The sequence below is a fragment of the Zingiber officinale genome, chromosome 3A, assembly GCF_018446385.1.
Source record: "Zingiber officinale cultivar Zhangliang chromosome 3A, Zo_v1.1, whole genome shotgun sequence".
Classification (NCBI taxonomy): Eukaryota; Viridiplantae; Streptophyta; class Magnoliopsida; order Zingiberales; family Zingiberaceae; genus Zingiber; species Zingiber officinale.
In genome coordinates, this window is record NC_055990.1 from 1,597,680 (window position 1) to 1,615,126 (window position 17,447).

Below are 17,447 nucleotides of genomic sequence, written 5' to 3' on the forward strand. Positions count from 1 at the left end.
TTATTTATTACTTATATATATAAAATTTTTAGGATTTTTAATGGAATCGTAAGATTTTATCATCCGATTCGATCTTGATTTTAAATTGGTAGTATCGTAATTTTGACTATCGCTCAACTCCAACTGAACAATTGAGCAACTGTCAAGATCAAAGTGGTCTGAGATTAGCGTCTAAACTATCAAGATATGATAATATTGGATTGCTATAATTATGCCATAATGATGCTTGTAAAAAAATATATATATTAATATCTTTATATTTTTATATGAAAAATTATCAAAAAAAAATTAAAAATTGGAAGCCCATTAGACAAGTGTGAGTATTTGTAAAGACCGATAGAGAAAGGTGTGTGGGCCATCTAATAAAAAGCCGTATAATTGTTATTCTGCGCATCCTCGAATCCTTGATTATTTGACAAAACTACCCTCCCGTCGCTGGAAAGTACGCGGTCCCTGCGCTCGTCGGTTCTAACCTCAGCCTCTCTCTTCGCTGCGCCTTACTCGAGACGAGAGGAGCGAAGGCGGCCGCATCGATGCCTTTCGACAGGGATCCTCTGGTTCCCGTTTCCCTCTCACCTTCCTCCTCTTCTTCTCTGCCGTCTCTGAGGTCGGATCCTCCGCCGGAGAGTTCCTGGGTCGAGGAGTACCGCCGATCGTTCGCCCGGTGGAAGTCCTTGCGGGATTCTACTCAGGTAGTTCCTTGTTAGCTTCAATGCGTTCGTTTACCTTTCTTTGACTACAGAATGGCGCCGAGTAAAAATCTCCAGCGAGATTGATTGGAGTCGGTGATTTTGTGGATGAACAGCTTCCTATACAGCTTGCTGTATCGAGGGTTAATCAGTTTGATGCAGCGCGATTAGATGTGGAGATGTCGGCCATGCTGAAGGAGCAGCTTGTCAAAGTCTTCTCCTTGATGAAGGTAACCCTAGAAATTACAAAAACTTTGATGCCTCGTTGGTTGGTTTGCCAAGTTGATCCTGTTAGTTCTAAAGTGTATTTTTGGGGGGATTAGCCAGGATTTCTATTTCAATATGAGCCGGAACTAGATGCTTTCCTGGAGTTCCTGATTTGGAGATTCTCTATTTGGGTCGATAAGCCCACGCCAGGGAATGCACTCATGAACCTTAGATACAGAGATGAACGCGCTGTTCCTGCTGGTGGCAAAGAAGGCAAGTATAATAGAATTTCTGAATTTCACAAAAGTATAAAAAATAAAAAATAATTATGATACCGGGACACATTATAATGTAGTTTAAACCTACTATCATTGTGGGACATATGATGCTTAGATGACTATGAGAGAGTGGAATTAGCTAAACAAGTAGGTGCCCTTTATGAATAGTCTAAAAATGCAATTTTTGATTCTTATAGCTCACTTCTAGAGAACAAATAAAACTTCTACCTGCTTCTTGGACCATATTGTTTTTGTGGCCTTGTTTTCTTCCTCAAATAGCAATTTAAAACTTCCATGGGAAATATTTAATTTAGGCTGCTATAAGCCTATGAGACAAACCTGATAATTAACTGTCAAATGATTGTATATGTTAAATAATTCATGATAGATAAAACATATGAATCCAGATTGGTAAGGTATGATAGATCAACAGTGTGAACGCCAGATAAATTATAATAAACATCAAATAAGTCACAATAGATAGAACATATGAATTCCAAAATAGACTTATAGCAGAAGCCCGTTTGAGGTGGATATGCAATTCAAAGGTATCAAGTTCAACTTGATAGACCTACAATATCATTTCTGTGCCCAGATTTTAGATAGGTAGTACTTGTGTGATTGAGTGTGTTTTTATTATGTCAAAAGCAAAAAGAGAGAATGAATAAAACTATATTCTCTGATTTCATTATTATTAAATAACTTCATTTCATACCCATGAAAATTTTTGAAATTTTTGTGCGATGGAATATCTCCTAGATAATTCGATTGGATTCATTATTGCCTCCAATAGTTTCCTTCTTTCAAGGATCTTGAGATACATGATGAATAGGGTAAAATATTATATCTAATTTTAATGGATTATAGGTTCGTAAGAAATGGAAATTAAGAACTTGTATGGACAATGAGGTATGCAAAGAACCATTTCATTAAACGGAGAATGAGAACCATTATAGCAATCAGGTAATAGAATTGAAAAGTGAAGGTGGAAAGCAACATGCAATTACTTGTTATAGGAGAACATGCATCAAAATCAAGCAACCATAAAATCCTATTTCACAGTGGAAGCTATGTTGTGTATGCTGGACAAAATAGTGAACACGTAATAGGTACGAATAACACGTGCTAGCACAACCATATTCTACTCCATGATATCGTTTAATAGCATAAGCCATAACATCCAATGAAAGGTAATGGCACTTGAAATACAGGTGCAGGGGTAGCATAAGGTACTCAAACTAAGACATTCAATAGATATTATTGAAGAGCACTGTCAGCATCATTAATGTGAATAAAGTTGCATAAAATTCTTCAAATTGATATTTTAAAATTTTAGATATGTGGAGATAACCATAATGAGAAGGTGACAAGACGAATAAATGATCTTGGGTATAAACAATTAAATAAAGAAGATAATAATTATATGAAGAGGAAAGGAATTTTTTTCAATGGGTTGTGAACACAGATCTAAAAGAAGGATAGTAATGGTAGAATAGAAATAGAAAAGGTGAGAGAGGGATTGAAATGTGAGTTGTTAACCTGGGTAGGTGGAAAAAGATTGGGAATTCTGGACTAGTGGGATTGTGAAATCGCAACAGGAAAGGGGAGGCTCCATGAGAGGTTGAATTTGAGAAATTGAGAGGAAAAGGCAGTTCAATTGTGAGAGTCTTGTGTGATAGGAAATCTGTTTGAGAAATGTAGCAGATAAGGTAGCTACTTTATGTTATTTGAGAAATCAGAAAAGTAGGGTGGGGCTGGGGAGGGTGGTATGACAGGTAGTTGCCATTGTGAAATTGAGAGGTGGGATTGTTCCTGCTAGCGTTAAGCAAGCTAGAAGAGGAAAAATCACAAGGATTTGGCAGGCAAAGAAATTGTGGCAGTGAGGTGAAGCGAAGGGTTGGTTCTGATGCCCACTGACATGGTAGGCTTTTGTATTACTACCTCTTTATAATATAAACCATGTGCATATAGCCTCTAATTTAACTAATTCACAAAAAGATTGGATGTTGGGCCTTGGTCTATTGTTCCCATTATATATGACAGACCTAAGCAACATAAAATATGCTTCTTTTGTCTATTTGACAAATCTGATTTTCCTAAATCAATACTAACTTGGGCATTACCAAGCAAGGATTGATTTAGCTTGCACAATCCTTATATGACTAAGTGAATGCAATTCCAATCCAACAGTACATGCTTATGCTGCCACAGAAGAGGCTTATGTGGAGTCTTTTTTAATTTTCTTCAAAAATTTAACTCCCTTTTCTTATGGACTTGTCTGTATTGTCTGATGTGCTTCGTGTGGTAGAAAGTCACTTACCATTATTTATAGTAAAATTGTTAATTGACTTAATGAGTATTATAAATGTATATTTGGCTGGAAAGCTTTAAATGCTTCCCTATGATAAACTTCAGTTTGTAGGTCAGTTGATTTTTGTTGATGTTTATTGCACTTATTCATGTTATTATTGTTCTTCTTTCAGTCAGAACTGGGCTAGAAGGTCCTGGGCTTTCTGTTTCTCAAAAGCTCTGGTATTGCATTACCACTGTTGGTGGGCAATATATATGGTCTCGTGTACAATCATTCTCAGCTTTTCGCAGATGGGGTGATTCTGAACAGGTAGTCTAGAAGGTTTTCCTTCAACTTGGTAAGTTGCTTTGGGCTAGCAAAGCTTAATACTAACCCAACCTCTTTGCACTTTAGAGGTCATTGGCACGCCGAGCCTGGATTTTATTACAACACATTGAGGGGTTATACAAAGTTGCCTCCTTTAGCAACATGCTAGTTTTTCTTTATTCTGGAAGGTGAGAAACCTGTCCATATCATATTGATAGTTGTTAAGGGATTTTTTTTTCCTTTTCCATTACAAGTTTGTTTCCTTACTTTGATAGTTTTTAAATTTCTTGTATGCTGGTAAAGTAATCTGATGTGTTATTGTTAGTTCTACCTGTGAATTATCTAGATGGCTGGGAATATGAAAGTGTAAACACTTTCAGATAATCATATATGTGAACTATGTTACACATTGATACTAGCATCAACAGATTTGGGCATGTATGCATATGTTTGACGAACAACATCCAAAGAAAATTAAAATTTAAATCACTAAAAGGTCCATTGTAAATAACTAATACATAGAATAGTGAAAAATAAAAATATAATAAAAATTAAATAGAATTTTTATTAAAAATGACTTTCAGGAATTCTTTAATAAGATGCTAAACCAGGTTTTGTAATTGTTGGGAACCTTTTCCATTGACACATTTGTATGTGTGAGCAGTTCCTTAATAAATATGTTTTAGAAAGATTTTATGCTGTTGAACAATCAATTCAATGGTGACATAATATACTAATATTGTTTGTTTGCTGAGATTAGATAAGATGAAAAAATGGATATCATGACACATAGGAGCTTATCTTAATTAGGAGTATATATTGTGAATTTCTCTCATGTCTCGTTACTCTTTTCCAATAATCTTAACCTTGAGTTTGAGCTGGAGATTGGTACATTGGGTTAGGAAATGTTTCTCCCTTTCTTCCTTTCTCCCAATGCTATGCTATAGTTAGATGGCTCCATTAGGAATACTGCTGCTTCTTTCTTTCAAGGATTTTTTTGATATAGGGCGCTCTCTTCAAGAATTAAGTTGCCTCATGGTGTCATGGGCATGATTTCTGATAATTTAATATGTTCCAATTACATTCTATGAACAAGTGAATGTTTTATTGTGGCCAAGTCGGCTAATTGAGTGTTGGACTGATTCATTCTGAGAACTCAGTTCAACAAGAGCAATATTACCACTATCCCTTAGTCAAAGCTCCATGCAATTTGAATGGGAGGTGCATCAAACATAAATTGGTGCAGCTATATAATGATGCCTGATGAAGGGCTTAGACATACAAGCAACAACTGTAGTGTGGGTACACATGATGTATTTGTCTTTGCAAACTTTAAAATTCATGATATATTGGTGATGCAGGTACAGAAGTATCATTGAAAGGGTCCTTAGAGCAAGGCTCATATATGAGAGTCCTAACATGAATCGTGCTGTTAGCTTTGAGTACATGAATCGACAGTTGGTGTTGAATGAATTCTCGGTTAGTTTTTCCCTGTTACAAGTATTTGCTTTCTGATATGTTGCTCAGTGAAAAACTTTTTGTACCTTTTATTCTGAAGGAATATTTTGTTTCCATATTAGTAATCGGGAACTCTGTGTAGTCTAGGCAACAGAATGTAATTTTTTTTTTTTGTCAAATTTTTGTACTTTTAACTTGCTTTTCTTTGTAAGAAATCATAAGCTTTGAGCCGACGCAGGACTTTTGTTATTCTTCTTGCACAAAATTTCATTTTTTCCTAATCCATTTCATATCTAGGTGGTTACATCTTTTGCCAGAAGATAAGCAGTCATTACAAAACAAAATTTTCTTATATCTGTAAGTTTATCAAAGGTATTCGCAGAATGATTTCCTTGTTTAGTATTGGGAGATCACATATGCCCATAGTAGTACTCTGGGTGCTTTGTGTAGTCTAGGCAACAGAATGATTTTTTTTATCAATTTTTTGCACCTTTAACTCATTTTTCTTTATAAGAAATCATAGGCTTGAGCCAATGCAGGACTTTTCTTAGTCTTCTGGCACAAAATTTCAATTTTTCCTAATCCTTTCCGTATCTAAGTTGTTACATCTTTTGCCAGAATATAAGCAGTCATTACAAGACAAAATTTTCCCATATCTCCTTCTGTAAGTTTGTCAAAGGTGTTCGAGTTGTTTAATTGCTTCTGTGGAAGTGCCCTCCTTTGCCCATTTCACCTCAAGTAATCAAGGGGTCTGCCTGGATTTCCTCAAAATTGGATCCCTTTCTGTGGAAACCAACAAAATCACCCCAGCTAAACAATTCTTAAATGTTTATATTCAGTGATGTTCTCTAGAATTGGTGCTTAAGTGAGAATTCTGGAAACAGTTATTCTGTTATGAGATAAGTAGGGTATTTTTTTTAAAAAAATTGTCTTTATCTTGTTGGTTAATTTGGTAGTCATTCAACCTTTTTGTACAACAAGAAGGAAAATATTTCATGTTGGCTATGTTCCTTGAAAGGAATATTCAATCACTGTCAAGCATGCTGGTAAAGCATTACTGTTTTACCTGTCTTGTCGATATTTTTTGCATGGGAAAATGAAATGCATTTGTATGTATCTGAATTTGCTAATAATATGCAGGAGATGTTGCTCTTGCTTCTCCCTCTATTAAATTCTTCGTCTGCTAGAAGACTTCTTCCATTCTCCAAAGATAAGTCATCAAGTTCATCGAGTAATGAAACCGTCTGCCCCATCTGCGAATCAGATCCTGCAATTCCTTTTATTGCACTTCCTTGTCAACACAGGTAGTGGTGTCCATCGGAAGTAGTTACAAGTATTTTTCCTAACATATTTGTTTTTGTTTGTATTTGATTTTGATCCAATGTCTTGTGCTTTTAAAGGGCATTAGCACGTTAACCACACATACCATTTGTTTGTAACTAACACCATGAAGTGGTTACAATTAACTTTCATCATCATGGAATGATCATAAAGTAGGGGTGGGCATCTAGAAACTGAACCTGATAAACCATTAACCTGATTAGCAAACTGAACCAAAGCAATCGAAACTGAAAATTTTGGCTTATCAGTTTATCAGTTTGGTTTTGATTTTGATACTTGGTAAAATTATCAGTTTCAGTTTGAACATGTACAAATTATTTAAACTGCCTTTAACTGTTGAGGTTTTATAAGATGTATGTATGTATATATATTATTATCTTATTGATCTCAGCTTATATGTCTCAATTTTCTCTTTATTATTCTATAAATGAGCTAAAACTAAAATTGATTTCAGTTAATAAAATAATATTTGCTGTTTTTCTCCTAGCTTGTGTAAATTAGCACTGAATTCTCTATTTTCTCTTTCAGATTTTGCTATTACTGCCTCCGCACCCGCTGTTCTGCCGTCAATTCATACCGTTGTGCCCGTTGCAATGAACCTGTCGCTGCTATTCAACGATACGGGGCTAGTGAGATCAGAACATCCACACAAGGCGAAAGCAAAGAAATCTACAAATAAGATTCCTGATGTCCGCGACACAGATCTTGTAAATTACCTGCAGGGGCGAAATATTTATTCTTAGGAAGAATCTCACAACTTAGAGTTAGGAGTTGAATGAAATTACCAATTGTTTACACCATAGCAATGTAGTCTGTTTTAACTACAAAATCATTACATTCAACTGTGAACGGAATATGAAGCTTCAAGGTGTCTGTGTGACTCCATATTTTTTTTTAAAGAAAAATATTCAAGATCATGTTTTGCAGAATATAAGCAAAATATGAATTTTATCTAAGATTTTGTCATGGTCAAATTCAATTCTTAAATTGAAGAATGTCGAAGGAGTCTTTCTTTTACACCACCTTGTGCATCCTAATTTCTAGGGGGATTTGAACGCACTGAACGATCTGCTTGAATTCTTTATTAATTTTGAGACAACAGGAATCTTCAAGACAACGCAGAGAAACTGGAACCACATGAACGCTACAGGTCTGAGGATGTACCATTATTTTATATCAACTGTTGCAGTTTTCTCCTTTTCAATCTGTCATCATATCTCTAAACTTTCAAACTATTTTTTTATTGCAGAAAACAAACACAGGCTTCAGGTCACATATGAATGATGCTTCTGCATGAATCAAATGATGCCCCATCAAAAAGAAAAGAAAAGGTGATGAAGCTCCATCTCCTCCCTGTACTCACCCATTTGGAGCTCTTCCTTTCGTGTCCCAGAATGTTTGGACCCCTTTGCCTTCACTGTATGCAAGCTCTTGGAACCTACATCCTCTGAAAGATGCATGCATCCCCATCCCAATTCCCCTCATGGGAGTCAGAAAAATGTTAGCCCCACATGATGCCAAATTCCACATCTCACTGCTCATCTAGTGATGCAAATATCAATAAAGTAATCCTTGTCAACCTCCCTTCTTTCCCTTTGCTCTTGTCTCTTCTTACCTCTCTGACAGGTGCCAAGGGGAGTGAGCCACCAAGGACAAGAGAGGTGACAAATCTCACCACCTCCTCTGTCTGCCTGCCCTCTTCCCTCCATGCATGGATTTCAAAAGCCGGGCACGAGCCCATTGCTGATTTGCTATGCTTCTTGGGGGACTGTGATCCCAAGTGGGTGGCATACCAACTACTTTGTTTACTCATACCTTGTTAATGTCCATAATCCTGTTTAAGCTTGAGAGTCAATGAGGTTGTCACTTCCTTGATGTACTTCCACTCGTATGGAGATCGATGCCCCCTAATTGTTATCAAGTCTGAGCCTTGTCCTCTTCTTCTGGAAAAACTCACTGTTGTGGGAGCACAGCACATGCATGCTTGCTTGATTTATCCATTATGATTTCGAGTCGATGATGATCAACATCATCAACTCGAAAACAGGAATGTGCAGCTTGACGATGGAGAGTTGGCTGTCTTTTTAGGCATCAGAGACAAAGGAAAGAATGGGAATTTGGTGCAGACGAAATAAATGCACTCTCCCTCATTAATGCACTGGGCACCAGCATGTGAACAAACTGGCGAGTAGTTGGGCATCTTCAGCCATGAAAATGGCCATGCACGTCCAAACTGAGGAATGTTTCAATAAGAAAAAAAAAAAAAATTGGAATTTAGCGGGCTTTTAACTCCTTCAGCTACAAGAAAAAGCAAGTCTGGACAGAGATGCCATGCTAAAAAGACCCCTTTGAAGAAATGGCAAGAAAAGATGAATCATTCTCTGGCAGTGTGTGCCAAAAGCTTCTATGTCAAATGGCAGAATTCAAATTACGTATTTTTTTTTCTCTTTCTCTCTCCCTCTCTTAATTATGATACAATGACAATGAGCCATTTATATCACTATTTAATTAATGTTTTTGTTTGAAATTGAATTCGCAGGAGCAGAGCCGATCCAAAAGCTTATAAAAGGCCACCATGGCGTCTCTTCTCTTTTGCATTAGTGTTCTTTACAATGGAGAGCAGCAGCAAGCTGAAGCAGCGCCTCTCTCGCTTGTTCCGCGCCGCCTGCAAGCCGTCCACCTCATCCGTCCACCACACCGCCGTCGACCCGGCTTTTGTGGCCACCGTGGACTGCGGCGGCTGCCGTCCGGCAGCGGCGCAGGTGTGCGAGAGGCAGAGCCGGGGGAAGAAGGAGAGGCGCGTCAGGGAGACGGGCGGGTACTACGAGACCGGCCAGTGGGAGGGCAGTACGTGCCCTCCGGCCTCCCCGGCCTCCCCTTCCAAGTCCTCCTTCCCCGCCTACTACTACTATTGCATCCACGGCGACGACACCAAACGGCCGGAGCTATGCCCTTCGAGGTCAAAAGCAACGAAGAAGAGAAGCACGGTGCGGCTTCGGTCCAACGCGTACGGATTCACCAGCTCTTCGTCGACGGAAACCGACGACGACGGCCGTCAGGGTGACGGATTCTTCAGTAGCGAAGAGAGGGAAGCGTCGACCACGACGACGTTCTTCTCCTCCAGGAGCCTCTCCTCCGACTCCTCCGAGTTCTACGCGTCCGCCAAGAAGAGCAAGAAGCCCGCGGCGCAGCAGCGGAGTCGCCGGCGAGGGAGTAACCGCCGCGAAGCTTCATATTGGCCGCCGGGCGGGTGCAAGGGCGGATGCAAGGAAGGTTTCCGGCCGCTGGTCGCCTCCATCGACGACTGCAAGAAGAAGAAGAAGAAGAAGGAAAAGGACGAGAAGGGAGGCGGATTCGCAGTGACGAAGCGGTCCAAGGACCCATACAGCGACTTCCGTACGTCGATGGTGGAGATGATGATGGAGCGGCAGATGTTCGGAGCGCAGGAGCTGGAGCGCTTGCTGCACTCCTACTTGGCCCTGAATTCTTCGCACCTGCATCCGCTGATCCTGCAAGCCTTCTCCGACATATGGCTACTTCTCTTTGCTCAATGATCAGCTCAGCTCAGCTCAACTGTGTTCAATTCCTCCCTGCTCCACACAAAAACCTCGATCGATATCGATTAGTTTGATAAATGAGTAGCAGAGGCAGTGGCAGTAGCAGTAGAAATAGTAGTTGATCTCGATCTCTCATGCCTGCTGTAATTTTAACGTTGCATGTTCTTGTTTCATTCTCCAACTCCATCGTCTACCTCGTTTGCAACTTTCAAAAGTAAAATAAAAAAATAACTAAACAATAAATAAATTTCAGTTCCAGCATTCGAAAGTTCAAGCAATCCATCAAAGAAGCAAATTCTCACCCATCAGAAAAATGGAGGGAAGAAGGAAAGCTAGATTTGAGCATCACCCAGAAGGGAAAAAGAGAAACTAAAATTAAAACTAAACAAGGACAGGGGAATATCAGAAACAAAAAGACAGTAGAAACAAAAAGACAGTAGCAAGAGCTAGCGACAAGTCATTGCCTTCCTGCCTTTTTATGAACCCACTTTTGCTCTATTGTATGCGAATAACCACGTCCAATCTTTTTCATATCTCCGTTGGGCAAAAGGCCACAATTAAATTGCCGGCTGCTGTTCTGCTCAGTTATGATCGCAGAGAATGCTCTGTCGCAGAGGGGCGAGGAGAGGGGGCCTCCTGGATGGAGAGGAAGAAGAAAGGAGACAGGGAAATTAATAGGAGCAGCTTTGGTGCTGCACATATCGCTTTGCCCACAGTGGGCATGCATGCATGGCATGCAAGCCTAGGGGAAAGAGCATTCCTTGGTCGAGTGCAGTGAAGTCTGCATCATCTACAGGGGTTTGGGGACGAATGAGAGCAGCAGGGGAACTTGATTTGGTAGACGATCGAGCTCCAACGTCTGCACTCTGCGCCTGCATCGATCATGCTTCCTTTTTTGTTGTCATGCAATAACTGATATAGGAATAGGAGGATAGGCCAACAACTTCCTTGCTGCCTGCCTGCCTACTTCTTGTGCTGCTCCTGCACCTCCCTCCCTGGTCTCTAGCTAGCCACTGCACGCAAGGGAAACTCATCGGTGGCTGGAAGAAGCTAGATTCTCAGTTTAGGGAACAAATTGTAATACTAAAATTTTTTAAGTAAGACATGTAAATCGAGATTTTCTACATTTATAGAGATCTAAATCCAGATTTTTAGTGTTAATCCTGTCCAAAAAAGATAAAGGTAGTTGGCTGGGGATGTGACTCGACAGTTGATCTTATGAAGACTCCGTTCCGTTCTACAAAACTAAGAACATCAATGTCGGATTAGAGAAAGGGTCTCCACTATTGATCCTCCGACGCTCAAGTCAGTCACCAGACTAGTAGAAAGACAACAAAAAACTATAGCAACAATAGGAACCTAATGACAAATAACACATATCTACGTCGGTGCATAGACACCTTTTTATATAGTGCTTCAATAGTAGACGTGCACGTTTCTCAAGATGCATGCATGTGTTTTCCTACTATCATATGAAAAGGCACGTCTGAAAAATGTCCTTAACATCATTCTTTAACAAGATGTGTAAATCTCTGACATGACAGTAGAAGCTTCCGTCGTATGATTTATTTGTTGACCATGCCCCCTGTCAGCGGCACCAACTCCCAAAAGGATATAATGAGCTAAGCAAGAGGTCCCACTATTTTACCGAGCGGGGAAGCCGCTCGGCCGGAATTCCCCGCCCGATCACTCTCAGTTGTTCTTCTCCACGGTTGCTCAGTTCAATAGGTTGTTCCTCACACGACCAGATATGCGGTCTAGTCGGACTAGACCTTATAGGGTCTTCACAGTTATGAGGATCTAATGTCTCTCTATAATCATCCCGGTCGAATGAGCAATCTGCTCAAATAAGTCTCTAGCAAGGCTGAACAGACCCTTCAGGCCCGCTTAGTCCGTTACCACCCGCTCGACAACCTTTGATGACCAAGTAATTTTCTATCTTTGAGTGTCTTAACTTTGACCTCCATATCAATTATTGTTTCCTCCCTTGATTCATATTTGGTGGGCTCCTTTTTTTACCACCCATCAAGTGCTATTTAAATTTAACATTCTTGATAACATAATATGAGCTCAATGACAAGTTAATTGATTTATTCCAATAAAAAATGTTAAAGGAATTTGAAATTGAAATTCTGACATGTTGTGAGTTATAGGACTCGTATAAAGCTTGACTGAAGAATCAAGGTGAGCTTAGACATTTGAGGTTTCCAACCCTCAAATAATTTAACTAGATTAAATTAAATTTTTATTAACATATTTAAAAATATCTTTAAATGGGGCAATTCACGGAAGTTGTGAGTTTAGGGATCGACCCTTGATAAGCTTGAGTTGGCTCGTAAGTTGAGAAGAAAGAATTCTAAAATTTAATGGACTCCTGGGTTGGCCCGTCCAATCGTAATCCAAATCTAAAAATTTTAGGTGGCGTTTAATTTAAGAATTTAGGAATGAGGGAATGAATTCATTTCCAAATTTTATATTTGGTTGATGAGAATAGAATCAAGATTTTGGAATGAAACCTAAAAATTTAGGTATGGATAAAACTCACCCCCTCCCTTGAGTTTTGATAGAATAGGAATGTGAATTAAGTTTTGAACAAAAATATACTTAGTATATTTGTTCAATTTTTCATTTCATTTCACACTCTCTCTTCTTGTTCTCTCTCATCATATTTTCTCTCTCATTATTCTATCATCGCACTTTCTCTCTCAGTATACTTTCTCTCTCCTCATTATCTCTCATCACATATTCTCTATCATTTTCTCTCTATATTCTCTTCCGCCACACATACTCTCTCTCCTCATTTTATCTCTCTTTATTCTCTTCCATCATACTTTTTCTCTCATTACATACTCTCTCGTCATTTTTTCATCATACTTTCTCGCTTCTTAATCTCTCTCACAATTCACTCCTCATTTTCGCCTTTTTTGCCATCATTCTCTCCTCATTTTCTCTCATCACACTTTCTCTATTTTCATTCTCTCCCATCATTTTCTCTAATCATACTTTCTCAGTTTTCTCTTATCACACTTTCTCTTTCTTCATTTTTCTCATCACTCTTTCTCTCTCAATACACTTTCTCTCTCATCATATTTTGTCTCCCCTCGATCTTTCATTTTCTCTCATCATAATTTCTCTCTTTTCATTTTTTCCATCACCCTTTCTCTCTCAACTCACTTTCTCTCTTAACACACTTTCTCTTTTTATTTTCTCAATCTCTCCTATCATGTACTCTCTCTTCATTTTTTCTCATCATACTTTTCACTTTTTTTTCATTGTTTTTCACCACACTTTCTCTCTCATCACACTTTCTCTCTCATCATATATTTCTCTCACATTCAACTTTCCCTTCCATCTAATTTTCTCTCTTATGTTCCTCTAAAGGTAAAAAAGAAAATTTAGGTTCATTCCGATTGAAAATATTCAACTAACCAAATATTATTTTTAAGAATGATACCAAGCTCATATCAATTCTCATTCCATAATACTATGATACTCATTCTCATTCTGATTCCTAGGAGAAAATCAAACACCACCTTAATTCTTTTTTTTAATATTTTTAATGGACTCGTGGGCTTGTGGATGGATCGTGTAATCTGTAACACACCTTGGATTGACTAGATTGAGAATTTCTCAACAGGTTAAGATGGAGGATCAGCCTTCCCCGCCCCACTAGATTACGAGTTTTTGACGGACCGATTTGCCCTGTCATGAAAAGGTCGGTTTGACAGATCTAGACGCATCAAGTGTAGTTTGCTTAAAGAGTTTGCACATGAAGCCATGTTAGCACTTGCCGGTATATTTGAGTCGGCTTGCATGATTTTCAAATTGTAATGTGAACTAATTTATATTGGAGAGTTCTAAAGTGAGATGAAAATATTCGTCTATTCTTACTCATGTATAATTAACACTATGAACTTTGAGAAGGCAAGTGGCTTAAAGTTTCAAAAATCTAATAGAGAAAATATGATGCTTTTATTGTTTAATTTATTTTTATAAAACTATGATTTTTTTAAATAATAAACATATATTCTCCATTAAATCTTTGTCAAAAAAACTGTAATTTGTAATTTTATTTTAGGAATTTTTTTGGTTTGTTTTGTTTTAATGTTTAATGGACAAATTTGATTTGCTTGAAAAAAAAATCCAAATAAAATTTAAAATCGTATTTAAATATGGAAGAAATATTTTTTTAAAATAAAATTTAATTTTTTATTCTGGCCGACTTAAGATTCGGACCAAATCATCGCCACCTCGCTCTATTTAAGCTCTGCGCTGTTAGCGATTCAACCCTAGTTCGTTTTGCACGCGCTGCGGCTGCACCGACCGGAAGTTTTTAGGGTTTTCTATCCGTTCTCGAGGAGCCAGGAGAAGCAGGCGATGGGCACGCCGGAGATATCACGGGAGCCCTGCCCTGACCGTATTTTGGATGACGTCGGCAGCGCGTTCGGCATGGGCGCGGTTGGTGGCTCCGCCTTCCACTTCATCAAGGGTCTATACAACTCCCCCAACGGGGAGCGCCTTGTCGGAGGTGCCCAGGCCGTCCGCATGAACGCTCCACGCGTCGGAGGTAGCTTCGCCGTCTGGGGCGGCCTTTTCTCCACCTTCGATTGTTCCATGGTCTATCTCCGCCAGAAGGAGGACCCATGGAACTCCATCCTTGCCGGCGCCGCCACCGGCGGGTTCCTCCAGATGCGCCAGGGCCCAGGCCCTGCTGCTCGGTCTGCCCTCTTTGGTGGCGTCCTCCTCGCCCTCATTGAAGGTGCCGGCATCATGCTCAACCGCGTCCTCAGTTCCCCCCAGTATCTGCCTGCCTTGGAGGACCCCAATGTCTCCGCTCTCCCTCCCAACATTGCTGCCGCTGCCCCTACCTCGGGGTTCCAGCACATGGCCTATAAACACGATTCCCCTGGCAGCACTTCTTCCTCCTCTTCAACATCGTCTTCTTCATCCTGGTTTGGAGGATTTTTTGGTGGTGGTAAAAAGCATGATGATATTGAAGCTAAAAGGGGAGGCAGTAAGACAGAGGTGTTGGAGAGCTTTGACACACCAAGCACGCCAGCTCCAAAGTTTGAGTACAACTAACTTAGCAACCGTTCAATTTTCCAATAAAGAAGTTAATTTGTAAGTCATCTTTCTTGATATCTGATTTGCAATCTTGATATGTAGGTATAACTTATATTCATATCTTTTACAATGTTTACTGTTTCGTTCGTTCTCAGTGTTTTTAATTTTGTTTGTGTATATATGACAATATTAATATTAAAATAATTAGCATGATGAGATAATCAATACAAACTATAATCTCATACAAGAATCAAATAATTATCTGATTTGGAAGGAAGGATTATGATTTACTTTTGGAGGAAGAGGATGAGGCAGGGGCATGTCATAGCAATGGAGAAATCGTAAGCAGACTAGATCAACAGATGAGGGGAGATTGTTGTCATATTGGCATAGGGTAATGTTTCAGAAAGCCTAACCTTAGGAGAGCCTATTAGATACCATGTTAAATGGGAGAGAATAATGGTCTATTTGATCTTTTTATTATGATGTACCTATTGCATTATTTGTAACGGACGTAAACCTTATACCCCAAACATTTAATCTGGGCCAATTCACCAAACATGACTCATAATAGCTTCTAGCATTCTTGATCATATATAGTTAGCTCTGCATCTCGAAAACTATTTAGGGGATAACTAAACAACTATTTATATAATTATATATTATTAGCTGTTATGTAGGCCTATCTGGTGTATATATGAGCTTGCAGGTGACCTTGCATGACCAATTTTCTTATATGAAATTAACCATGTTCATGTGTGAATTGAAAACTATTGGGGTTCGATGGCTAATGAATACGACCATACGGATATGGTAACTCGAAGCAAATTTTGTGTGGTCATAATAATACAGGATGATCCTTGTCCAGATTTAACAAGAGCATGATCTATGTCTGGGTTTATTTGAACAGGAAGTTAGTAGGGGGAGGGAGGATGAGCGAAGATTAACCAAATTACATATTTTGTCTCAATTTGCCTTCTCTACCGCCTATATTTCTGTTGAAGAAAATCCACTCTATGATTATCCTTAGAGACATGGTCTGATGAACTTTTCAGGCCATGCAACATATCTGTAATTCAAGTCTCAGCACAGTACAAAGATCTGTGACTTCTGATATCGTAAAAAATAGCATTTTAACTTCATGATCAGCAACTATGAATTGCCAGTTAGCCCTGAACTCGTATATATGCACCTTACATATCTAGCTATTCTATTAAATTAAGTTAACAAGTTAAGTAATGGAAAGTATGGTACAAGTGATAGCCAAGAAAAGAGTGTGGGAAGCGAAAACAATCACTTTTCACAGTTGCTGACAGTAAAGGAATCTGTCAAGTGGTGAATGCTAATTTCTTTCTATGTTTTCAACTCACTTATGTGTGGTTGTGCAGGAAGGGATCATGAATCCTTTCTCTTTTCCACCCACTTATGTGTGGTTATGCATTTGCCCTGGCAGAGTGGCCCTTTGTATGGGTGAGGTCATATATCCAGCGAATCGTTTTGCATCTGTTGGGAATTGACCTCAAGATCTATTGGAGCAAGCGCTCATTCAAGTATCAACTGTGCTAACCTGTGGGGGCACTTTGAAAGTCATTCATGCCACGAAGATGAATGGTGAGATGCATTTTCAAGACATCTGCCTATATGCTCTGATTTTTTAATGACTTCTAGCCTTCGTCAAAGCAGAAATTAGAGTTTTAAAGTGACAGGAATTCAATCTTCACTGCATTTATTGGTTCAATTATGTGACTATTTTCATTTTGGTTTTCCAGAAATCTGATCGTAGAAAGGCTGCAGCGCTACGTCCTGGCAACTTCCATCCATGTATTCGTATCGCATAGAACCAGCACAACCTTTTTATCAGCTATACTTGATAAATATTTGTAGTACTGGCGACGTCAGTTGGATTGGATTAGTTTTATACGGCATGTTTTATGTTTTCATTGGAGAAACTGTTGCTAAGTCTGTTTGTACCTAAATCCTTCCATGCTTCAGTTTATGTTACGATATTTTTATCCTTTCTCTGCGGAAGTCAGGTGGGGAAAAATCATTTTTCGCCCCCCTTTGAACTTGGGGAAGTTAGTAACCTCGATGAGATATTCATTTATTTGTAATGTTAAACCTTGACATCTTTATATTCTTGTTGTTTTACGCACCAAATCCATCAAATGTGCTTGGGAGATATTGGCACTAAGGTTATAAATAAATTAATTAGAATTTCAATAGTAAAAGCATATAT

General features: G+C 38.9%; 3 protein-coding genes across 5 annotated transcripts; all 3 read left to right on the top strand.

Moving 5' to 3' along the window:
* The first annotated feature begins 417 nt into the window (after positions 1-417).
* On the top strand, positions 418-7,579 carry LOC122050959 (peroxisome biogenesis protein 2-like). The gene is made up of 8 exons (XM_042611836.1): positions 418-692; positions 806-919; positions 1,013-1,169; positions 3,658-3,794; positions 3,879-3,979; positions 5,153-5,270; positions 6,390-6,553; positions 7,119-7,579. Exons 1-8 carry the CDS (start codon positions 534-536, stop codon positions 7,267-7,269), a joined length of 1,101 nt encoding a protein of 366 aa, XP_042467770.1. The 5' UTR covers positions 418-533; the 3' UTR covers positions 7,270-7,579.
* A 1,623-nt stretch (positions 7,580-9,202) lies between these two features.
* Positions 9,203-10,144, top strand: LOC122053447 (transcription repressor OFP8-like). The gene has a single exon (XM_042615499.1). The coding sequence runs from the start codon at positions 9,203-9,205 to the stop codon at positions 10,142-10,144; it is 942 nt and encodes a 313-aa protein (XP_042471433.1).
* Positions 10,145-14,442: 4,298 nt separating this feature from the next.
* On the top strand, positions 14,443-17,343 carry LOC122050960 (mitochondrial import inner membrane translocase subunit TIM17-2-like). 3 transcript variants are annotated; one of them, XR_006131284.1, is made up of 3 exons: positions 14,443-15,268; positions 16,600-16,822; positions 16,981-17,343. XR_006131284.1 is itself a non-coding variant. In XM_042611837.1 (2 exons), the coding sequence occupies exon 1, from the start codon at positions 14,525-14,527 to the stop codon at positions 15,227-15,229; it is 705 nt and encodes a 234-aa protein (XP_042467771.1). In that variant the 5' UTR covers positions 14,443-14,524; the 3' UTR covers positions 15,230-15,268; positions 16,981-17,343. The 3 variants fall into 3 exon arrangements, 1 of the variants encoding a protein (XP_042467771.1); XR_006131283.1 differs by having other exon boundaries at positions 16,665-16,822; XM_042611837.1 differs by lacking the exon at positions 16,600-16,822.
* Positions 17,344-17,447: the final 104 nt, after the last annotated feature.